Consider the following 26,346-nt stretch of genomic DNA (forward strand, 5'->3'; position numbering starts at 1 on the left):
GGAATTTTGTTTCTTTTACTTAGGACATCTGTCAGTGTTAGGAAGCACACAGCAAGGGCTCTCTTGCAGAGGCTATGAAACATACCTTCCTAAAAACAACTGAGGTTTGAACATTTATGAAACAAGTTAACTTATTCTAGATAATGAACATAATTTTAGATTACTATACAATCTTGTAAGTTTATCAGAAATATCAGACCAACTCATTCAGTATTTTTATAAAATCTTATACCAAAATAATATTTATTATATAATCCGTTATCCTCCCAAATGTTCTTGTTAAAATGTGCTTTCACTAAGTTCAGAAGCAAATAATTTAAATTCCTAAATAAGACTTCCTTTCCAGGTTTCTCTCTCTTTTTTAAAGAGTACAATGCTCACTTCAGCAGGCAGCACATACACTAAAAATGGGACTTAAAGCACAGAATACCCTGGCACTTGTTACTCTTAATTCTCACTATCCCTTAATCAGGAAAACTATTCCACAAATATGCTATGGGTTCTGAAAGGGACCTGAGAAAAGAATGAGCACATTCACGTGGTATTGCGGGCATGTTAACAAACTCTGATTGCTATTGTTGCTTGCAGATCCCTAGTGCAGGAAGAAATTTACTTGAAGAAAGCCTATGAATGCTTTAACCCACATATGATTAGTTCATACATATTAGCTATAATCCAATAAAAATATTGCAAAGCCTCTGAAAGGGTACAAATATTATACCTCCTTCCTATTTCTTGTATATAACTCTTCTGGCCTACTCGTATCTGACTTCCTAAGGAGATGTCCTAGAATATATCAAGGAGACACAATCTGTATCTTCTATCTCTTGCTTTCAAATAGTTCTTTCCTCTTTTAGCATTCTTAAATCTCTCCCATCTGGGATAGGTGGATAGGGTCTGTGGACATCATGGACCATGACTTATTTGACTATGTATTCTAAGAAGCATTTAATAGATGTCTATTAAATGAAAAAGTGGATAGACCAGAAGAAGCAATAGGTGAGGACCCCAGGTTTATGCTACTTACAACCTGCTGAACCCAGGATAGGGGAAGAAGGGAAGGCCATGGAGTAGGAACTTACAATTTCTTAAAAATTTTGGCTATGGCTTAGTGAAAAATTAGCCAGGCTTCTGGTTTAAGGGTAAATATTCATATCAAGGGCCCCTTCTCTCTGGATTGAACAGTTTGATGCCCAGAATGTCAGGCACAGGTTCAGGATATGAAATAAGAGTTCACCTTGTGTCTTCCTATCCAAGTGCCCACATACATGTAAATGCAATACATTATAAAAGTGATACCACTGGGCACATTGTCTATATCCCAGCTATTTGGGAGGTAGAGATAGAAGGACTAGGTTGGTGGTCAGCCTGGTCAAAAATGTTCTGAGAGTCTATGAAAATAAGCAAGCTAGGCATGATGATTCACATTTGTAATCCCAGCTAATTGGGAGGCAGAGGTAGGAGGCTCATGATCAGAGGCTGGCAAGAGGCAAAACCAAAAGAGTATCTGAGGGAAAAAAATAAACAAACAAAAGGAAAAACTAAAGCAAAAGGGCAAGAGCTGTAACTCAGGTGACTGATGCTTGCCAGCAAGTGCAGGCTAGTTCAAACAATGATACAAAAAATAAAAAAAAGGTCAAAGATCCATTCAAAGAACCTTAGGGTCGGCTGAACCCAGTCTCCAATCCAGTATTTAAGTCAATCCTTGACAAATCAACCAAATAGGTAAACCTTTGCAAAGATAACTTTGGGGGACACTTACTAAGATAACCTAGTAGGAGAAAAAAACAAACTCTGGATTTGGAAATGTACCTGAATTTAAATCCTAGCTCACCATTATTAGCTGTATGACCTTTCTAGCCTCAATTTCCTCCATCTAAAATGGAAATTATAGTACCTACCTGCAGGGCAATACTGAGCAGTAAAAACACATATGTAGAATTTGTCACATACAGCATCATTAAGGGCCTCATATAGTTAGTACTCACTAAAACATAGCAATATTTTAGACAGCTCTATAAGAGAACTTCCAGAAAGAACTAAGCCTAGTTTTTCAGACTATAGAGAATATATCTTTTCTTACAGCCAATTACAAACCAAGTTTTCTCAGTTGAATAAAAAAGTACTAATTCATTAACAGCTCAAGATATTTTCAGATAGTATATTTTCCAAATGTGCACTATGTCCACCTTTTTGCAAAGGTCAGTAATATGTTTTCTTTTTCTTTTTTTCATAACAAATAAAATCCCTTGGAGCAGGGCACTGGTGGCTAACGCCTGTAATCCTAGTTACTCAGGAGGCTGAGATCTGAGAATCACGGTTCAGAGCCAGCCCGGGCAAGAAAGTCCATGAGACTCTTATCTCAATAAGCCACTCATCAAACCAGAAGTGGCTCAGTGGATCAAGTGGTAGAGCGCTAGCCTTGAGCTGAAGAGCTGAGGGACAGAGTTCAAGCTCTAGGACTGACAAAAAAAAAAAAAAAAAATCCCTTAGAGAACTGCATTCTAGAATTTCCTCTGCCATAATCTGTTGTTACAACCTTGGCAAAGGACTTTACTCCTCTCAATTTACTTATTTATAAAGTGGATTGAACTGTAAAATCTTCTACTAAACTCTGAGACTAATCTTGATCCTAACAACACAGAAAATTCTGCCATTGTTGCATATTTTATAAATTGAATTTTCTCTGCAGATCTTCCACTTTTGACTGAAGTTCTTTAATACTTATAGCATTCACATTAGTAACTATATCATATCACATTTGTTTAATATTTATTGTATAATACCATCCATGTATTATGGAAATACTTGGGAATACTGAAAATATAGTTATGGAAACTATTTTTGTAACACAAAGGATAGACTAGGAAATCATCACTAAGATCATAGCATACAATTATGATTGGATAGACTGGAGTGTTATGGGAAATACAGATGCTCCTCAATTTTCAGTGGGGTTAAATCTCAATCTATTATAAATTTAAAATATTCTAAGTCAAAAATTCATTTATTATGCCTACTCTACCAAGCATCATAACTCAGAAACAAAGTCCACAACAGAATACTGGTGTTTCTGGCTTGACTAGAAGTTCTCTACCACTGCCTGCAATAAATAATAACATAAAACTTCCTATGACTGGTCTAGGAAAATACCAAAATTTAAAGATCAAAATTTAAATTTCTATTCACTGTGTATCACCTTAATATAAACAGACCATATAAACAAAACAAAAAAGTCATAAAAGCCGGGTGCTGGTGGCTCACACCTGTAATCCTAACTACTCAAGAGACTGAGATCTGAGGATCATGGTTCAAAACTAGTTTGGGCAGGAAAGGCCTTGAGACACTTATTTCCAATTCATCACCAGAAAACTAGAAGTGGAGCTGTGGCTCAAGTGGTAGGGCGCTAGCCTTGAGCTGAAGAGATAAAGGACAACAACCAGGTCTAGAGTTCAAGCCTCACGACCAACAAAAAAAAGTCATGGGGCTGGGAAGGTGGCTCAGTGGTAAAGCGCTTGCCTTGCATGCATGAGGCCCTGGGTTCGATTCCTCAGCACCACATAAGCAAAAAGAAAAAAAAAAAAACCCCGGAAGTGGCGCCTCAAGTGGTAGAGCGCTAGCCTTGAGCTGAAGAGCTGAGGGACAGTGTCCAGGCCTCATGACTGGACCCCCCCCCCAAAAAAAAAAAAAAGTCATATGCTGAATGACCAAGGTGTGGGCCACATGTTTAAGAAGGGTTTCTATTCTGACTTGAGGGAAGAGCAAACAACGTAGATTGATCTAGGAAGATGACATAAAGCAAATCATATTTAATTCAAGACTTAAAAGACAATTAGCACTTATACTAAATAAAGAAATGGGTAAGAACAAGAAGTGATCCATCTAAGCACAGGAAAATATCATGAGTCCAGTGATAAAAGAGCACAGAATTTCACAGGAGTTAAAAGAATTCTACATAACAAGAAAAATATGTAAGTGGAGAGAACAAAAAATGCAGCTGAAGAGATGGGAAAGAATCAAATCACTGGATAGGAAGGAATCAAATCACAGATCAAAGTAAGGAACTTACACTTTCAACCAAATACAATATAAAACCATTTAAGAGGTTTAAGATTGGGGGAGGGGGAATAAACTAATTCTGCATTATAGGAAAGAACTCTGGGCTACATTGTAGGGAACAGAATGAAAATATATACAACTAGAGTCACAGAAAGTAAGTTGGAAGACTGTTATAGGAATCTTAAGTAAACTGCGGGACTGCAATAGCACCCAGTAAACCTTTAAGAGTCAAATAGGACAAAAAAAAGTGACATAGGACATGCATGTCTCAACAGAGAAATATGCCAGCATTTTGAAATTTTCTCCAGTTAAATTTCTATTTCTTGTATGTGGAGGACATGTTTTTATCTACAACTTATCCTATCTTAGTTCTAGATTCTAGGAATACTAGTAAGATATTATCTGCTTGGTTTTTTTGCTTTTTTTTTCTAGATTTTGTAACCTTTTTAGGGAAATTTTTAAAAAATATTTATTGAAAACATCATGAGGAGTTGGGAATATGGCTTAGTGGTAGAGTGTTTGCCTAGCATGAATGAAACTCTAGGTTCGATTCCTCAGTACCACATAAACAGAAAAAGACAGAAGGCCCATGTAACTGTAACTCCTCTGTACAGTATGTTCACAAATAAAATTAAATTAAATTTAAAAAAAAAAAAAAAAAGAAAAAGACAGAAGGGGCGCTGTGGCTTAAGTGGTAGAGTGCTAGCCTTGAACAAAAAGCAGCTCAGGAACAGTGCCCAAGCCCTGAGTTCAAGCCCCAGAACTGGCAAAGAAAAGGTGATGAGCTGGGGGATTACAGTTACATAAGTAAGGTAATGAGTACATTTATTTTTAAACACTGTTACCCCATCCCTCATTTTCTCCTGCTTACTCCTCATTTTCTCTTGCTTACCCCTCTCTAGTCCCCCGCACCAAGTTTTAAGTTTCATATCCAACATAATGTCAAGTGAGTGTCAATGTTCGTCCTTTGTCCTACTGTTTCTGTGATTTTCTTTCCCTTCCTCTGATCGAATAATCTTTTTTTTTGGGGGGGGGGGGTCTGGTCGTGGGGCCTGAGCGCTGTCCCTCAGCTCTTCAGCTCAAGGCTAGCGCTCTACCACTTGAGCCACAGCACCACTTCCAGCTTTTTTCTTTTTGCTTATGTGGTGCTGAGGAATAGAACCCAGGGCCTCAGGCATGCAAGGCAAGAGCTCTACCACTGAGCCATCTTCCCAGCCCTGATCGAATAATCTTATATACAAGACACAAGGTACAGAAAACTGAGAGAAACCAAAGGGAAAAAAAATACTATGTACAGGACAAAATAAGAACCTCTTGTTTCCATATCTTGGAGTTCATGTTGATACACTTCATTATATATTGTCCTATGCACTAAGCAATTGGGTTACTGAGATACCTGACCACAAATAAAGCCATAGTAAAGCTACCACCACAACCATGTTCATTACAGCATTATTTGCCATAGCTAAGATCTGGAACGGACCCAGTTGCCCCTCAGTAGATGAATACATCAAGAAGTTGTGGTAGATTTACACAATAGAGTTCTATGCTTCCATCAGAAAGAATGACATGCCCCATTTGTAAGGAGTAAGCCAGACCCAAAGAAAAGAAGGCTGCATGGTTTCCCTCATCTGTAAGAACTAGGACATTATCTGCTTTAAAGTCTGTTTGCTAGAGCAAAAGCAGATTAGAAAAAAAAGTCAAAACAATGTACAAGTTGAGCAAAACTAACTTAAAAATCTAAGTCAGAGGGGCTGGGAAGATGGCTCAGTGGTAGAGCGCTTGCCTTGCATGCCTGAGGCCCTGGGTTCGATTCCTCAGCACAACATAAGCAAAAAGAAAAAAGCCGGAAGTGGCGCTGTGGCTCAAGTGGTAGAGCGTTAGCCTTGAGCTGAAGAGCTGAGGGACAGCGCCCAGGCCCAGAGTTCAGGCCCCACGACCAGACCCAAAACAAAACAAAACAAAAATCTGTCAGAAATAATGTTGAAATAGTTTCAAACTCTGGAACACTTGAGACTTCAGAATTCTCTGCACATATTCCAAAATTATGAAAACAAAAAAATCCAAAATCTAAAATGCTTCTGGTCCTAAGTATTTCAGATAAGAGATATTCTACTTAGAGTGGGAAGAAGAAAGTAGTCTATAGAGTACCATATAAACGAAGAAGATAGGATCTAATTCCTATGAAGGAGTAAAGGCTTCCTGGAAGAATTGTTGGATTATATAAGTGGACAAGCAATATTAGTTTTCTTTCTAAACTTGCCACACCTAAATTCTGACCTCCAAATTCTATCCTCTTCCTACAATCAAAGCAAAAGCAAACAGCAAACAATTTTTTTAAAAGACAAAGAAATAACAAGATTACTTACCAGTCAGCATAAAAATTTACTAAAGCAACATCAGCATTGTCTGAAATTTAAAAATAAAATCAAAGTTATTTCTGACTATGAAATTGTGAAATACTTAAATATATGATTTTCATACTGACTTTTTTAGTTACAAAGGGCTACTTTTAAAATCCACAATAACAATGAAGTTATTTCTCACTCAGAAATCCATCCAGACCATCATGGTTGGCATATACACATCCTTATGCTTTCATTACACCTTAAGTGAATATAAGGAAAAAGGGTATCAAATTCAGATCAAGCAGTAAGCTAATTAAGAGTATCCTACTCATAGAGTGATTTGAATTTTAACAATTCATTTTTGAGTTTTTATATTCATGAAAAACTGACTATTTCTACAAGTAAAATCCTATTCCACAGAAGAGATCTGTATGCTAAACTAGTTCTATCTCAGATGACCATTTAGTAGCAATGAGTAACCTACGACTAGCAGGATTGCCAAGATACATTTTTTCTGCTTCCTATTCTTGAAATAGTTCATCTCTGTGGCAAAAATAATTATCATTTGCATGTCTCAGTATGAAGCAGTTTCTTTTGTCTTAACCTAATTTAGAATAACCTAAACTCCTCAAACACCTAAAAAATAATACACAGATATTCCAGAATATAGAAGATGAAAGGAGAAAGTTCTTTCCTTTTTTGTTACAAAGCATTGTTTATCCACTTGCATATTCAATACAAAGCTATAATTTTAAAATTGTGATTCTTGACCAGAAGCACTAGAGGGTCTCATAGTTTGTCAGTAACTAGGGATTCTTCCTACTATTGTAGATATTAATAAAACCTTCCATGTGATATAGCTTTTCAATACTGCATGTGATACCGCTTTTCAATATGATACCGCTTTTCAATACTGCATGTGATACCGCTTTTCAATACTGCTTATAGATACTGCTTTAAAAAGATCCCATAAGATGAAACAGACATGCGGGGGGGGGGGGGGGCGCAATTGGGGGAGTGGCGGGGGGGGGGGGGGAGGATGGGAAGGGATGGGAAGGAGAAACAAAGGAGGAAGCTACAATGCTTAATAAGAAATATACTCATTATCTTGCCCATGTAATTGTAACCCCTCTGTACAGTATTTTCACAATAAAAAAAAAGATGAAATAGACAAATAAACAACAAATACATGGTGCTCAGTGAATCTTTTGGTTTTGTTAGGTATAAGTGTTTAAAATAAGAAATCATCTATGTATTTTGCATATTCTCTAAAATTTCCTAATTTGTCATTTTTTAATCAACCACCTTCTGTTTGCTATTTTAAAAATTCAGAATGATTTTTCCCCCAAGTTAGTTTTATCTTACAATCCCATTGTCAGTAAATAATGTATTCGTTATTCATTATGAAATATTTAACTGAAGCAATGTCACCAAAAAAGATAATCAGAATAAACAACTTAAACTAAGAAAATCAAGATTCTATCCTAAGGTATTAGTCTTTAGTGGTGCATAGAACTACATCAGAATCATAAGATTCTAAATAGGCATTGGCAAAAACATAATGTGCATACTATATTAGCATGATGTCTATATCAAGGCAAACAACTAAAAAACTAATAGTATTACTTATAACACAAAAAAGAAGACATATATTTTAAGACATTTTACCAATGATCAAAAACAAAGGCATTGAATTACTCACAATACCAGGTCTTCACCTATTCTAGATAACTGAGATTTTACTGAGTTTATAAACTGTTTATAAAATGTTCATAAAGAAAAAAATAGCAAACAAGAGGTGAATGAGGGTGAATATGGTTAAAATGTTTTATGTATACATGTGAAAATGGAACAATGCAGCTTGTTGAAATTTGTCTGGGAAGTGGGAAAACACTGAGGGAGAGTGACAGGAGTGAGTTTGATCAATGTACATTGCATGCATATATGAACATGTCAAAATGAAGCCTACTTTACTATAGATTGATTCTAAGAAAAATGAAAATATCAAGGTACTTACTTAAAATTTCATCTATATTCTCTGTATCAAGACTTGTTATTTCAGTTGTTACTGGAGTAAAAACCCAAGTTACCTGAAAATTGAAAAAGTATGAAATTAACAATTGCTTCCAGAAAAGGCAGCCTAAAATAATTAACGAATATAGTTTTACTTGTTACTCAGAAAATCACCAACTGATTTTAATATTTGTTAACAATTCTAACCTTTCATAGATCAGCAAAATAGAAATATTAACTTATCCAGCCTAGAAACTGATCATATAACAACTCCTGTATTTCCCAACATATACAAAAAATTGTTTTCAACAATTAGGAAAACTAGGAATTTCCTCACCCATTCTGAGAATCTCTATACAAAACCAAAGCTAAGTTTACTGATTCTATCTCACGACATTCCTAACAGAGAGAAAAAAAAAAAAAATGAAGGAAAATCTAGGCAGGATTTTTGTCAATTTTAAACCAAAATCCTCTCTACATTTTCATTTCAGTGAGAGGATATTAAATAGTGAGAGAGAAAATTTTGCTTTCATTTTAATGTCTAAAAAAAGCCAAAGTTCAAGTTTATCAAAGGAAATTTAGGCTGCCACTTACAAAATACAGAAAAGTTTTTTTAAAAAAACTAGCAAATTTTTACTTGTTGTCAGACTCCACCTTTAATATATTATATTGTGTTAGCTCCCTGCAAGGTGATTTGCTCAAAATTGTTTGTATATGGACACTTTTTCACTAACTACATCACTCTTGTTATTGAGTGGCAACTAACATCAGTCTTTGATCATAGTACTGAAACAATGTACTTTTACAATTCACCAGTATTCAACCTAAATATACAGAGATACTTAAAGCTCATATGCAAATTAATCCAGATCATTTTTTAACATCTTTGTTAAAATCTTTCTAGGCTAAATGCAGTAACTCACACCTATAATCCCAACTACTCAGGACACAGGACTGGGAAGATGAATGTTCAAAGTCAGTTAAGGGACAAGACATCATCTCAACCAAAAAAGCTGTGTGTCATCCCAGTAAGACAGCAGGTGGTAAACATGAAGATCAAAGTCTAGGCCAACCCAAGCAAAAGCACAAGATCTTTATTTGAAAAAATAACAAAAGCAAAGGATTAGAGTTTTGACTCAATTGGTAGAACACTCACCCTGGGTTCAAACCCCTGTAAACTGCCAAAAGAAAAATATGTATTTCCATAGAGTTGGGCATAGTAGCTAATACTTATAATCATAGCTACTCAGGAAGTTGAGGTGTGGAAGATCATGAAATCCATCTTAATAGGAAAACCTGGGTGTAGTGGCATATATCTACGATTGCCAATTTTCAAGAAATTTTATTTGTATAAGTAGTTTTATTATTTTTAATGTCTCAAAATTATCTGAAAGATGATCCTTCACTAGTCATTGCTTATTTTAGGTGAGTATCAAACATATTAAATCACAATACCATATGCTGGCATTTGAGAAAACAGAAAAAGCACAAAGATCTTTCTGGTTTTGTTTTTGTTTTTCTTTGGGTCCGGTTGTGGGGCCTGAACTCTGGGCCTGGGTGCTGTCCCTCAGCTATTCAGCTCAAGGCTAGCGCTCTACCACTTGAGCTACAAGCGCCACTTCCAGCTTTTTTCTTTTTGCTTATGTGGTGCTGAGGAATCAAACCCAGGGCCTCATGCATGCAATGCAAGTGCTCTACCACTGAGCCACCTTCCCAGCCCCAAAAAGATCTTTCTGAACTCCTGTTCTTCTCCTCTGACACAGGCTATAAAACAATTCTCTTTTTCATAGGATCTTTCAAAAGAAATACCCTCCCTATACCTGGAGTAAAAGAATATCTTTATCTCTGAAAACAGTAACATCAACAAGAATGAACAGGCCTTGCTGCTTATTACCATTCTATCATATTCCCATTTATCCATATGAACTTTTTCTGCATGACTACATACTCTTCTTCAAGCATAAAAACATATCCACCATTTCTGTGTCATAACTAATTTGCATTGTATTAAATAACTATAGATGCTTGCCTCTTGTTTAATCTGTCTTTTGTTACAGGGGTCCCAGCCATGATTTCATAATTTCAATATCTCACTGACAGATCTTTCTCCAGTAAGTTTACTACCAATTCTAGATAACTACAAGTATTAGTACAAGATTTTATACTTGTGTATTGGAGAAAAACTTTAAAATATCACCAGGTGCCAGTGGCTTACACCAATAATCTTAGCTACTCAGAAGGCTGAGATCTGAGGATCATGGTTCGAAGCTAGCCCAGGCAGGAAATGCCATGAGACTCTTATCTCTCAAAAAAGTTATTAGTGGTGTTATGGCTCTTAGTGGTAGAGCTTTTGCCTTGAGCAAAAGAAGGGACAGCACCCAGGCTCAAGGGTCAAGTCCCAGGACTGGCAAAAAAAAAAAAAAAAAAAAAAAAAAGATATATCTCATTGAGCATGAAGTTGGTAAATATCAAAGTCAACAGAATTTACTAACTACTGAGGGCATAAATGTATAAGGTTCAGTATGCTGCCTCAAAGGGCTCTTGAAACAGTAATGGTGACACAGAGGAGCAAAACAAGTATCTTCGGCTATATAATCCAAGAGAATCCAGTTTTGAAGAGGTAACTATCACTCATTATTAAAGTATGTGTCTAGAGAATTTATGTTTAAATCCTAAATTTAATTAAATTTCACTTTGAAATGTTTACACAGCCAATATGAGGCAATGATCAACATGATGGAATTAAATAACTATGACTTTAAAATACTACCGGAGTAAATATGTAACCAGTAAGATGCATTCAACAAATAGTTCGAGTTTGGTAAGAGGGCCCAAAGCAAGAAAACTGTGTCTGAGCCAATAATCTCTCCTCCCTGTAGAGAGTAAAGGAGATACTTCCCTATTACCATGAACATTTGTATTAATATGTGGTATGAAAGGAAGCTTGTTAGCAAGCTTCATTAGTCTCAGATTGTTTCTTTTCATGTCAGCCCTGGGCACAAACAAGATTTTCCTGGAGGAACATCTTTGTGTGTCAAATGCTATAAAGATTAAGTACAATAAAGACAAGTAGTTCCAGATAAGGGGAAGATACAAGCTTAATATTTTGTTTGTTAATTCAGACTTGAAAGAAATTTTTTGTTTTTATCAGTCATGGGGCTTGAACTCTGGGCCTGAACCTTATCTCTCAGCTCTTCAGCTCAAGGCTAGCACTCTACCACTTGAGCCACTGCGCCAGCCACTTCCGATTTTCTGAGTGGTTTATTGGAGATAAAACTCTCATGGACTTTTCTGCCTGGCTTTGAACCGTGATCCTCAGATCTCAGCCTCCTGAGTAGGTAGGATTATAGGCATGAGCTACCAGCGCCTGGCTCAACTTTTTAATTTTTTAAAAACTAAACTTACATGCAAAATTTGAACAGAAGAACTTAATAATCATGGAGAATATAGATTTGATGATGAAATATTATCAACATAATAGGCAACAAATATAAGTATGTAGACAAAACTTCACAAGATATTTTGTATCTTGGTCATTCTCTTCAGCTCTTCAGCTCATTTGCTCATTCTCATGCTAATAAAAAAGAGGAGAGAGACATCCCTAATTGCCTATGTATTTATTGTATTGTATTGTATTTATTATATTGTATTTTATTTATATTTATTGTATTTATTATATTATATTTATTTGTACCACCTATAAAATATTTCAGTTAAAAATGTGAGGTGATGCTATATAAAAGAAAGGCAGATGAGAGGAGGTAATATTGTACAAACATTCATTTCCTAAAAAAGGTGACTGGCTAGCTTTAAATAGTAGGAGCTTCTTCAGTAAGTAAAGAATGTTTTCTTCCATTACATAAAAGTAATAAGGGAGCTGAGCACCGGTGGCTCATGCCTGTAATCCTAGCTACTCAGGAGGCTGAGATCTGAGGATCATGGTTCAAAGCCAGCCCTGGCAGGAAAGGCCGTGAGACTCTTATCTCCCATAAAACCACTAGAAAACCACAAGTGAAGCTGTGGCTCACATGGTAGAGCACTCACCTTGAGCTGAAGAGTGCAGGCACAGCGCCCAAGTCGAGTTCAAGCCCCACAACCGACAAAAAAATAAGAGTAGTAAGGTACCTGTGAGAACCACAAATCTCTCCTTTCCACATATCTCCCAAAACCCTCCAAGGCCACCTATGTGGCCAGTTGTGCCAGTAGTGTTAGCATTTCCATAGGTCTGAAAAGAACCTAGCAGCCAGAGGAAGGTTGTACCACTGAGCAATTTAAGGGTTAAAACGGCATCCCAGTGATATTCTATGCTTAGTTCTATTTTTCCTTTCTCTTTGAACTTCTAGTTCATTATATTGCCCTCTTGGGAATGCTACCAGTGTGAGATGTACCTTGATTGATACCCAACTTCAAGGCCCTTAGTTCCTGTCAGCCTCAGCTTCTTTTCTCCAGGGACCTTTCAAGATCTCCTAGCTCCTTGCAGTCAACTGCAAACCTTTGTGCTTCAGTTGCTTGCCAGCTTAATGCAAAACTGAGAGTCAGGGTTAGACTGGCATTGCAGTCAGAGAAATAGCCTCCAGAGAGAAGGCCAGGTTCCGTGGCATTGGGACTTCAGGTGGTATGCTGACTTGTCAGTCTGGATTAGAAACAGAAGAGAGCTGTTGCTTAATACATAGCAAGCCCTGAGAGTCTCCTAACAAAAAGGCAAGTAAATGAAAAATTTAACAAAATACACTGTTATAACTACAGAATGCCTAGTGGATATAGTGTCCACTGACAACAGTAATGCCTCAGGGGAGAAAATGTCCTATATTTAAGTTTTCTATTTTATGCTAATAATTTCATGCAGAAGTATCTAGTAAATTTTTTTAAAGCAGAAAGGCATATCCTTTAAAAATATATAATTTTGGGCTGGGAAGGTGGCTCAGTGGTAGAGCGCTTGCCTTGTATGCATGAGGCCCTGGGTTCGATTCCTCAGCACCACATAAGCAGAAAAAAAAAAAAGCCGGAAGTGGTGCTGTGTCTCAAGGGGTAGAGTGCTATCCTTGAGCTGAAGAGCTGAGGGACAGTGCCCAGGCCCAGAGTTCAGGCCCCACGACTGGACCCCCCCCAAAAAAATATATCTGTGTGTATGTATATATATATATATATATATATATATATATATATATATATAATTTTACACAAAAAATTACAATAAAGGCCCAGATGTTGCATCTTTTTTAAATTACAGCAACATACATGTCATTGTAGAATTGTCACATATGGGGCTGGGAAGATGGCTCAGTGGTACAGTGCTTGCCTCACATGCATGAGGCCCTGACTTTGATTATTCAGCACCACATAAACAGAAAAGGCTGGAAGTGGCATTGTGGCTCAAGTGGTAGAGCGCTAACTTTGAGCTGAAGAGTTGAGGGACAGTGCCCAGGCCCAGATTCAAGCCCCATGACCTACAAAAAAAAAAAGAAAGAAAGAAAAGAAAAAGAAAAAGAATTGTCACATATGAGTCCATCTGTTCTTATGTGGTTATGAGGGCAGTAAGCTTTACTGAGAGTTTAAGATCTACTTGAGAAACAAAATTCAAGTTAAGTAGTATAATTCCTAACCATATATTCAACCAGTAAAAGCAAGCATGAACAATTTTTTTAAGTAGTTGTAATTCATACTTTCTGGCAGTCTTTTTGATCAAGAATGGATTTCCATTAAACTGATCTTGACTTCTAAAATTGGTCTGTAGTTTTGTTCTTCATTATATCTAAAAGTGAGATGAACTAATTTAACTGGAAGAGACAATGTACTTTTCTGAACTTTAAAAAAGATGCAATTGTTATTAAAAGGTTTTCGGATCTGGGGGAGAGCTCCACATTCTGCTCTGCTAGAACGCAAACTTGTAGCAATGGCAGAACTAAGAAGACTCGGAGAAAAATCAAGATGAAAATTATATTCACCCTTTTGTACACAAATCCTGGTACCTGTGGGTTGAGGGAAGTGGGAGTGATGAGATGATTGATGTCTTTGTTATTATGTTCCAATCAGTATCTAACACTAGTCCTTCTAATTAACATTCACAAGAAATACTTGCAAATATAGGCCAATGAAAAATTCTGATTAATCTTTTTTGAGCCACACTGTATTTCCTATTAAGGGTAACTGGTGAAACAAAGTTCCCTTAAAAGAAAATTCTGATTTGGATCTCAAGTGTCAAAAGCTGAGTCACCACCTGTGGCATTATTGGGAGGTAGTATTTATCATAATTAGAAGAATCTTTAATGAATTAGACATGTCGGTGCACACCGGTAATCCCAGCTGCTTGATAGGAGGAGACTGGAAGGATCGTAGTTTTAGGACAATCTGAAAAGAGAATAAAGAGACTCCTCCCCCACCTCAACAAACCAAGCTGGGTATAATGGTATACACCTGTCATCCCAGCTACACAGGAGTTGTAGGTAGGAGGATCTCAGTCTGAGGCAAACTATCCGAAAAGTTAACTAAAAGCAAAAAAAAAAAAAAAAGAAGAAGAAGAAGAGGGGACCTGGAGATCAAGAAGCTCAAGTGGTGGTAGAGAGCACATGCCTGGCAAGCACTAGACCCTGAATTTGAAAAACAGTATACCACAAAAAAAAAAAAAAAGAATTCTCCCATGCTGTTCCACATGCTACATACTATTTACATAAGCATTATAAAACAGATTTGCCTTTGACTAATTTTGTATAAATCCCCCTAACGACAATCTCAAAGCTCTCCAAGATAGGTCATTAACTCATGATCTCCATCACCACCATCTAGTAATTTTACTTTCTAAGCAGCTTTGCCAAAAACAAATCAGGAAATTGGAATTTAGGAATCTATCTCCCTTCCTCACTTTTGTCCCTATTTTCTTAGCTGCCATAAGCGATAAAGAAAGAAGAATAAACATTGGCCCAGTTAGAAATATATTGTTTAATCATCAAGGCAATTTGAGCTAATAGTGCTAATTTCCTTGGCTAAATTTAGTAAGAAGGCTTCTAGAGTTTCCTCTAATAAACATGACTATGGCATTTTAGCTGAGGCAGATGTTTTATTCTGTCAAGGATGTTGTTGAACTTTGTCAAATGCCTATCCAGTATATACTGAGATCATTATTTCAGATCTAATACATTAATAAAGGTTGTTTAGATCATACATATTAGTTTTACTTGAATCTGTCGCTAAAATAAGAAAAGCAAATGACAATATATTACATACTCATTGTTCTTGGTACTTTATCTCCCATAATTTCTGCTTTATAAATGTTGCTGTAGGTTGCTTCATTTACAGATGCTAACAAATGTTACACTACCACTGTAAATTGTTCCCTTAACTTTCTGAAGTGCTCTTTGCTTTTTTGTCAATACCCTTCAAAGCTCCTAGAAACATGTGAAGAAAGAAAATACCAACAACAGAAAAAAAGCATGTATGTGGGTATTTAATGTTACTGCCAATAATTAGAAACAACTTAAATGTGTATTAACTGAAATGCGCACATTATGAGATGTATGTGACTAGACAATTATAAAAGAACAAGAACATTCTATATGTATGAGGGGAAATCTCCAAAACAAACCACCACAGAGAATGGCGTATCAAAAGGAATGGGCTTGATGATACTATAAAATGCTATACAGGTAATGAGTGGAGGACTTACCAAAGGATCTACCCATTTTCAATTAGAAAGCCACTGCAACTTTGAGTCACAGTTAAAAGGAAAAAAGGCAAAACATGTTTGATAGCCTCCAGTCAAGCAGACAATGAATCCTCTGCAAATTTTCAATTCACAAACTTATAAGTTTTCACAGAAAAAACAAACAAAAGTAGAAGCTCTACCAGTCAACAGTTGAAATTAGCCATCTCTTATGTGACATGTCATTTCTAACTTATACACACAAAAGCATTACCAAGGACAATTTCTGAACCATAACACAAAGAAAAATATTCTTTAATAGTTGTCAGTAAAAAAAAAAAGATACTCCTACCTCAGTCTCCTACTGGTGGGATTACAGACATGTAATTATAGGCCATTACAAACATATATTCCAAGCATGTACAAATGTCTTAAACTAACATAAACTTAAATTTATACTTTTCAAACATACTTATCTCTTAATCAGTATTATCCTGGTTTTCATCAAATCTATAAAATTAGCTTTAAAAAAACTTACTAAAAAAGTAATTAAAAATTATATAAGCTCTGTGTAAATAACTTTAGACGCTCCTAGATGCATACTGAAGGGGTAACTATAGTGTACGTACATTAAATTTAGAGGAGAAAACAAGATTGTAAATCAGCAATTTGAAAATCATCCATATTTACACAAATAGAAGGTGGGTTTTTTATCTTTTCAATGGCCAAGCCTGTAGTAACAATCTCTTAACTAAATTCAAATAAAGAAAGATTATGTATTTCTAAAGACTCATCATCATTTCCCATACACCTAGTCAAGTACAATAAATATATTTGCTGAATGATTTTGAATGTTTGAAGTAATATAAATGATGTTTTTCTATGTGAGGCTAAATGATACTGTTCAAAACAGGAAAACATTAAGCTTATTTCCCCACCTACATTTATACTACTTACAGGAATTTATTTGCTTTTGTATTAAAAACTATCATGTTAGACTTTCATTCCTATCAATCATAATTACATTTTTCACTATTTTGGTAAGTCTCTTTCATTAAGTCGTCAGGGGAAAGAGACAAGTTGATAACCACTTTAAGAAACCAGTACTATTTAGAATCAGAACTTTAAAATAAGAACCTCATCCATTTAATTATTCCAGAAGGTTGAAAGACCATATAATCCTGAAGGATGATCAACATAAGCACTAGTCTCCTCCAAGGTACTTTCTCCATTTCACAATTACTACATTTGTTTGACAAGCTTCCCTTCTCTACCTATGACCTTTCAAAACAAGTATTTCTTCTATGCCAAGTAGAATGCATTTTATATACAGTATATCTGAATCCTACAGTGTGGTTTTGTAAAATAATTATCCCCAATTTTGTTATAAAAATCAAGGCTCAAAAAAGAAAAGGAAAATTGCCAAATATCATAAGCTAAAAAGAGTGAGGCCAGAAATTAAGCAGGTCTTCCAGTTTCAAAGTAACTCTACCTTCTAGTATTATCAGCTATCCTAGAACTTCAGAGTCCCAAATAATTTCAACTCCTCTGAAACAGATGTATATCACATACCTAACCTTCTGGGGAGAAAAAAAAAATCCAAGTTACATACATGTATTTGAAGCATGCATGCACAAAATGTTGCAACAACAGTAACTTAAATTTATACTTTTCAAACATACACGACCAAAAAAAAAAAAAAAAGTGTAATAACTTTTAGAAGTGGCGCTGTAGCTCAAGTGGTAGAGCGCTCGCCTTGAGCTGAAGAGCTGAGGGACAATGCCCAGGCCCAGAGTTCAAGCCCCACGACCGACAAAAAAAAAAAAAAAAAAAAAAGTGTAATAACTTTTCAAACATACATATCTCTTCAAGTCAGTGTTATCTATTTACATAATCAAAGCAACTCTAAAGCTCAAGTTATTCCCTATTTGATAAACTAGAAATTCAGATCTTTGTAATGTCTGGCATATGGTAAAAATAAAAATATTTGTTAAGTCAATTAAGACCCAAATAAGCAATTTGTTCAAATTAATTGAACAGGGTTCAAAAACCCAGGTCTCTGAATTCCCCAACAAAACCCAACTACCAGGCTGGGAATGTGGCTTAGTGGTAGAATGCTTGCCTAGCATGAATGAAGCCCAGAGTTCGATTCCTCAGTACCACATAAAAAGTAAAAGCTGCAAGTGGTGCTGTGGTTCAAGTAGTAGAGTGCTAGCCTTGAGCAAAAGACGTGCAGAGACAATGCCCAGGCCCCGAGTTCAAGCCCCAGGACTGGCAAACCAAACAAAAAAAAACTATTTTTATAATTATACAATGAATTTTAAGTTCAATATGAATTATTTATAAAATGGAGGAAGCTAGATAATTTATTCACTTAACATCCCATTTGAAGCAGCTTTTGTTAGCATGACTGGGAACAGAAGGCCAGGCTTGAGAAGCCAGTCATGTGAACTCACTACCTCAGTGCATACAATTTTAACACAACTGTATAGAGTACTTGAAAGTAAAATAAATAAATGAATGAATAAAAATAAAACATATTTAATCATTCACTCATTCATTTGCTGCTTCATTCATTCATTTGCTGCTACATTCATCCCAGCAACATGATCCAAGCACCTACTTTATGGCAGAAACCAGAAAAGTTTCCTAACCATGCACCATAGATGCTTTCATAAAGTCTCACTTGTTCTCCAGATAGAAATTTGCAGGAGTGGTCTTTATGTCTACCTGGTAAGTAAGAAATTGGAAGATCAGGAAGTTTAACTAACTTTCTGGGGTAACTAGTCAAGCTAAGAATCACTACCAAGTGGTAAGGGGACAAGTATAAACATGCATTCAGTATCTTTGTATCTTTTCTATTATTTCCATGAACAAATGGTCTATCTCTCTACACCAGGACTGACCAAATCAACCTTACATTATTTAAAACCAACAGATACACACACACACACACACACACACACACACACAAAGACAAAAACAAAAACACTATTAAACATCTACTCAAACACACACACATACAACTTACATGAAAAACAGTAAATAGCATCCTCATACAATGTTTTTTAAAGTTACATTTTTTAAAGGAAGTATCAAACCAGATACTGTCTATAATAAGAATACCTTTTTCAAAGTAAGATAGATATACAAAGAATTACTGAATCATCAAATCCATATGTGTTTACCCTAGAAACTAAAATTTTAGTTAGACAAGTTATACAATATAGTGTTAAGCAAAAGGAAGACTTTGGACTTAGCTACCCTGACATCTATCCTTTGAACAGTGCTACCTCCTGAACAAACAGTAGATTGATATTTTGCATTGTTCGTTACATCTTTTAAGTACATTTATTCTGAATTACTGAATGATGTAAAAGTAACCAAGATTTTGAAAAGAGGGTAAGTAATCCAAGTTAAATACAACAGAAATACACATGTTCAATAGTTAGGAAAAGATATTCAACTTTGGTTATAAGAAAATCAGGTATTTTGATCTACTAAATTTGCACAGACTCTTAAATATCTGCTGTCAATCATAGAATGAGGCAGTAAGCATATTCATGCTGTTGGTAGGAATAAACATTAGGAAATTTTTCAGCAGGGCAATTTGGTTTCATGTATCAGAAATCCTAAATAAAAGTTATACTGGGTTGGGAATGAAGCTTAGTGGTAAAGTGCTTGCCTAGCATGCATGAAACCCTGAGTTCCATTCCTCAGTACCACATAAACAGAAAAAGCCAGAAGTGGTCCTGTGGCTTAAGTCACAAAGCGCTTGAGCAAAAGAAGCTCAGGAACAGTGCCCAGGCCCTGAGTTCAAGCCCCAGGACTGGAAAAAAAAAAAAAGATATACCACACATCCCAAGATATATAATTCAAGAAGTATCCTGAAAATATATGTGGAGATTGGCAGTGAACATTATCTATCTAACTACATCTTTGCCGGTCCTGGGGCCTGGGTGCTGTCCCTGTGCTTTTTTGCTCATCTAGTACTCTACCACTTTAAGCCACAGCTCCACCACTTCTAGCTTTTCAGTGATTAACTGGAGATGAGTCTGTCTCAGGGACTCCCTCCACTCCCTAATAGCAATCCTTAGATCTCAGCCTCCTGAATAGTTAGGATTACAGGCATGAGTCACTGACACCTGGCTTTTACACATATTTTAACTCTAAAAACCTGGAAATATGAACTTAAACAGAGTATCTAAGGGTTGAGTTACTAGAAAGCTATTTTGAAATCATAGTGTCATAGTATCTGTGTATACTCTATCTCCCTTGTGTGTTTCTGTATGTGCACCATATAAAATTGAAGACATTTCACTTAAAAAGATACCACTAACCTTTAAAAAAGCAAATTAAAAAGAAGCAAATTAAAACACAGAGATACTACTTCTCATTTCTCCTACTTCACAGTAACAAATACTTTGTTTTTTGTTGTTTTTTTTTTTTTTTGTCGGTCATGGGGTTTGAACTCTGGGCCTGGGCGCTGTTCCTAGGCTCTTTAGCTCAAGGCTAGCGCTCTACCACTTGAGCCACAGTACCACTTCCAAGTAACAAATACTTTAACCTCACAAATTCCTATGACTATAGGAAAACTGTTACATTGTTAGCAAGACCACAAAATGGCAACCCTTGTATAGATTAATTTCATAATATACACTGTGCATTTAACTTTTGCCCTGCTAACTTCATTTACAGGAATCTATCTCAAAGTACACTATCAAAACTACATATGCATAAGCCTATTTGAAGAACTATTTGTAACAGCAAAAGAATGGAAACAGTGCGCTGGCATATCTATACAATGGAGCATAAGCTGTTTTTTAAAGATATGGAATGTCTCTATCCCCACCTCTAGATAAAATTTTAAGTTAAAAAATGTGAATAATATCTACATTTTACTCAAAGGAAAGGAAAAAAACAAATATATATAAACAACCTGCATACATTCAAAGTTTAAAAAGGGTCATGAAAATTCAAAGTGTTTTATTAGTAGAGAGATAAAGAAAAGTGCCAAATAGATCAGAATTATCCCATTAGAGTTTGCTTTATATACTTGACTTTGATGGCAGTAAAATTTCCATGATTATAAAATAAAGACAAACTTAAAAAACATAAATAAACAAAAGAATCTATCAAAGCTTATTAAGCTACTGGCTAAAAACCATACAAACTGGATTACAAATTTATAATGAACATAAAGAACACAGAAACTGCCTGGGGCTGGTGGCTCACAGCTTATTCTAGCTACTTAAAAGGCTGAGCTCTGAGGATCATGGTTCAAAGCCAGCAGGAAAGTTCACGAAACTGTTATCTCCAATTAACCACCAGAAAACCAGAAGCAGAGCTGTGGATCAAAGTGGAACGCTAGTTTTGAGCAAGAGCTCAGGGACAGTACCCAGGCCCTGAGTTCAAGCCCCAAGACAGACCAAAAAAAAAGAACACAGAAACGTAACATCATATCATGGGAAACTTCTATAGGAACATTTCCTAAAGAAATTACAAGAGGAAAAAAAGAGGAGATGGAAACCTATAGATGATAAAAACTGGTCGCTTATAAAACTGGTAGATTATAAAAAGTTGTAGGGTAAGCTTGGCATTCAGGAGGCCCTGCATTCAATGCCCAGCAAGGGGGGGGGGGGAGAGGGAGAGGGAGAGGATAAAAGAGTAAGGGGGGAGAAAGAGGGAGGGGAAAAAAAGTAAGAGAGGGAGAGAGGGAAAGAGGGAGAGGGAGGGAGGGAGAGAGAGAGGGAGGGGAGGGGAGAGTAGGAGAGGGAGAGAGGGGAAGGGGAGAGGGAGAGGAGGGGGAGAGGCAGAGAGAGGGAGAGGAGGAGAGGGGAGGGGGAGAGAGAGAGGTGGAAGGAGAAGAGAAAGGAGAGAGAACATGAACCAGAACCAGCTGTAATGTATCAGAGTCCCTGTCCAAAAAAAAAAAAAAATCAGGAAAATCTCAACAATCACTATACATTTGATTAACTTTTCTAGATGTGATTAGGATATTCGGGCACGGAGGGGGGGGGGGATTTAAAGAAATGCCTGCATTTCACAGACAAAACTGATCTGGGGTAGGACTGGGACCTTTCTCTAATATATATTTATTTACTCATTCATTCATTTTCAGAACTGGGGGATTGAATCCATGGCATTCAAGTTGCACTCCTGAGTATATCCTTGCATGTTATTTTATTAAAACTGTACCTAATGATTTTAAGCCACAGATATGGGGCAAGTTATATAAAAAATGTTCAACAAGTCACCTACTTATGCATCAAATTATATGCTTTCAAAAATACTTTTGAAGATTGGAAGCTGTTTTTATTATGGACATTAATGGTTAAAACTGACATCTCTGAATTCTACTGAACTTATATTTAAGATACTTACAAAGAGATGTTAACTTAGCTCTCTAATTTAGCTTCCTAAAAAGTACAAGCAAACTTTTCCTGGCTCCCTATACATATGGAACAAACCAAAAGCAACAACCGCAAAAATCTTAACTGTTCAAGGCACAGGGGATTAGAGCTATAAACTTATGATCTCTAAGCATAATTACCACAAGATAATAAGACTACATCTTCAATGAAGCGAATGGAATGGAAGGAGAGGGAAAAAAAACCCTCTGAATCACTGAAGAAGTTACTTAGAAAACATGTGATAACTTCATTCCAATTTAGCCTATTCCTCTTACCTCACTTTTCAAAACTCCTGTACACAGCCAATATCCAAAGAAAAATAGTAAGAAATAGTTAAGCAGAAAATAATTATTTTCAATCCTGAATAAATCTATTTCAGATACAAAGATAAGGAGAAAGGGACCAATTAATATTACATGTTTTATATATATGTATATGTATATATATATATATATATATATATATATATATATATATATGCTCAGAGAGAAAATATCACAGAGTTTACCCATCCAGAAAAGCTTTATAGGTATGCTCCTGTTTTAAAATATTTTTGTGATTGAAAGACTGCCTATAGGGGCTGGGAAGGTGGCTCAGTGGTAGAGTGATTGCCTTGCATGCATGAGGCCCTGGGTTCAATTCCTCAGCACCACATAAGCAGAAAAAGCTGGAAGTGATGCTATGGCTCAAGTGGTAAGAGCGCTAGCCTGAGCTGAAGAGCTGAGGCACAGCACTCAGGCCCACGACAAAAAAAAAAAAAAAAAAGACTGCCTATATCCTCCTTGCCTATGTTTCAGCTTTATGAAAGTCATAAAACGAGTAGGTCTAGTTTTTAAAGGCTGAGGTACAGAGCACCTGAAGAAAATGACTTGTAGCAAAAGAATACAGAGCTGTTTAGAGCAGGCCATTTAAGGGAAAAATGATGACTTGAGCTAAGTTGGAAAGCGGGTTTTCTATTAAGTGGAAAGCATAAACTTGAAGCCTGAGGGCAAACTGGAGAGGTAGGGTAAGAGTACACTGGGGAAGAGAGTGAAGGAAGGGATGACATGATCCAAAAATAATATCTCTGCCAGCAGGTCCCCGGTGGCTCACGCCTATAATGTAGCTACTCATGAGGCTGAGATCTGAGGATCTCGGTTCAAAGCCAGCCCTGGCAGTGAAGTCCTTGAGACTCTTACCTCCAGTTAACCACCAGAAAACCAAAGTGGTGCTGTGGCTCAAGTGATAGAGCGCTAACCTTGAGATGAAGAACTCAGGGATAGTGCCCAGGCCCAGAGTTCAAGACCAACAAAAAAAAAAAAAAAAAAGAAAAAGAAAAGAAAATATCTTTATCTGATTTATGTAACCCCTCTGTACATCACCTTTATAATAACCATTTAAAAATTGAAAATAAAACAAAATAAGAGTACACTGGGGAAAACAGAGATACATTCCTAAAATAGGTGGGATACTGAGTAGGAAGGTTCTATCAGAACTAGACTATCAGTCAGGTAAGTGATTAGACCAGAGTTTTATAAATATTTGCTAAGTATAAGATCATTTGAACTAAGTTAACATTGTGTTCAAATTCAACCTAGTTTGACTTGCAGTTCTGGTTTAATAAATCCTTTCTGCTTTATTTTACAGCTCATTAATCTTTACAAGTATTCTTTAACATCTTGTAGTTTTCTAGTTCTCTGGGTTTGCTAGAAAGATAAATGCACAAATATTTTTTTAACTTGGTTTTGGCTAAATCTAAAAAAAAATGCTTCCTTTATATATACTACAGGCTTCTAGAAAAAGCATGCTATTTCAAAACAGATTCTTCCTTCTTAGTTATACAATCAAAGAATACAGTTTGAGGAAAGTATCCAATGTAATTCTTCTACTCAACTCTAGTATCTTAAGATTTTTTTACCCTTCATACTTTTCAACAATTTAAAAATAAATTCTAGCAGACCATTTTAAATTCAAGTCATTTATGAATAAGGAAAAAATTAGTAGCTAGTGTTCTTTTTTTTTTTTTTTTGTCGGTCGTGGGGCTTGAACTCTGGGCCTGGGTGCTGTCCCTCAGCTCTTCAGCTCAAGGTGAGCGCTCTACCACTTGAGCTACAGCGCCACTTCCTAGCTAGTGTTCTTAAGGTGAGTGATTCTGTAACAATAGTATTCTGACAATTCTAGAAGAAAAAGAAAATCACAGTATATAATGAAATTACAAAAAGAAAAAACACAAAGTGCAGTATAAAGTATAGAGTATTTACCTTTATACAAAAATTATTGTTGTATACATATAAGAAATGCCAGTATGGCACTCGATCACCTATTATAATGTTTATATACAAATTTTAGTTTTCAAAAGAATTTTGACTTTTTTTTGTGTGTGTTTCATTGGAATAATAGTCTCATGAACTTTCCTTGCTTTGAACCATAATCCTCACACCTCAGCCTTCTGTATAGCTAGGATTACAGACATCGGGAGCCTGGTTTTCATTTGTATTTTCAATAGTGTTTTTTCTGAAAATGGTCAAATGTTGTTTGTAGTTTTTAAATATGGCTTGCAAACTACGAAGAAAGATTTCAAAAACATTAAATATGATGTGGTGGGAAATGCATTGCCAGTCAAGAAACCTGTTTCTAGTCCCAGTTGTGCTTGTAATCAGCTAGGTTCCTATGACTTATTCATTTTGGTTCTTAAACCGTAAAGAAAGTTGTTTTTACTCATTGTTCATCTTAAATTTGGCTTTCTAGTTAAAGCCTTTTTAAAAAATTAGAGCATTTTCAAATATTGTTTTATAGTAACAGCCCAACTGAACACACATCATTATGCCATATGGAATTAGGTCTTCATTTTGTCTCAATTCAACCTGAAGCGTGGGTCACTTTGATTGCACACTCAAAATGTTCTTGGGGGGCGGGGAGAGAAGCTGAGGAAAGATTCTTATCTAAGATGGAATGACGGGGACCAGGTTAAGAAGTAGTAAGTGTCTATGTCTGCAAAAGAGCTGGCCATTCTTAAGAGCAATGATGAAGAAATATGCTTCAGTGGGGAGCTATGGTTAACAAGCTCTGGAACAGGACTTGAATTGAGCATTTCAGATAATCACACCCTCTTGTCTTTCCAAACCCTTATTCCTCCCATTAGAGACCAAAAGCAGTGTCTAGTTCCGGGTATCCAACCAATCGTAAGAGGCCACAACAGAGGGCTCCGCCAAGGCCGGGCACCGTTTCGGGCTCCTGGAGTGAGCTTCACAGGACCCCAGCACCTGTCGCTTCACGCCCTTCCCACACCCAGAGGGTGGGAGGACAGCCCCGGTCTCTCCTCAGTTCTCGCGAATTCAGGCTACACGCCCTGGCAAGGCGCGAACATCCCGGGTCCTGGGCGAGCGGGGGTAAAAGACAGATCCCTCTCCGTGACCCTCCCTCCAGTCCCTTCTTCCCCAGGGCTGGTTCTCGGGTCTCAACCCCCGACCGAGGTTTCTCGGGCCTCCAGGACCCCGGGCCCAAGAAGGCAGAAGACAAGATGGCAAAAGTGAAGGCAGCGGGGGAAGGGCACGCCCCTAGCCCCCGCAGGAGAACGTAGGGAAGCCCGGGCAGCGCCATCCCCGCTCCCGGCCAGGGCGGGGGGCGGTCAGTGAGTCCGTCCGAGGGTCTGTCATTCCTCACTCACTCACCAGGAGCAGCAGGGAGCATCTGAGGTCGGGTAAGGAGAGGGAGACTGCAGGATTCATGGTAACGCTGGGGTTCTTGGCGGGGACAGGAGTCGGCGGCGGGGAACGGGCCAGGCTAGGCTAGAAAAGGGCTGGGCTCCGGGAGCCCGCGGCTGCACCTCGTCCTCTCGACCCGGCGCTCCAGCGGCGAACACCCGGGACAACTTCCAGAGAGGCCTCGCACGCCCTCA

At 37.0% G+C, this 26,346-nt stretch overlaps 1 protein-coding gene across 1 annotated transcript in view; it reads right to left on the bottom strand.

Moving 5' to 3' along the window:
- The window catches only part of Erp44 (endoplasmic reticulum protein 44), a 68,935-nt gene extending 42,595 nt beyond the window's left edge, over positions 1 to 26,340 (bottom strand). The window contains exons 1-3 of the mRNA XM_042695276.1: positions 26,120 to 26,340; positions 8,425 to 8,497; positions 6,429 to 6,468 (exon numbers count right to left, since the gene is read on the bottom strand). Of these exons, the coding sequence (XP_042551210.1) occupies positions 6,429 to 6,468; positions 8,425 to 8,497; positions 26,120 to 26,176 (170 nt within the window). The 5' untranslated portion in view covers positions 26,177 to 26,340. The remainder of the gene's footprint in view (positions 1 to 6,428; positions 6,469 to 8,424; positions 8,498 to 26,119) is intronic.
- Between the last annotated feature and the right edge of the window lie 6 nt (positions 26,341 to 26,346).

This window comes from Dipodomys spectabilis, unplaced genomic scaffold (assembly GCF_019054845.1).
Source record: "Dipodomys spectabilis isolate Male_0828 unplaced genomic scaffold, ASM1905484v1 ptg000006l, whole genome shotgun sequence".
NCBI lineage: Eukaryota > Metazoa > Chordata > Mammalia > Rodentia > Heteromyidae > Dipodomys > Dipodomys spectabilis.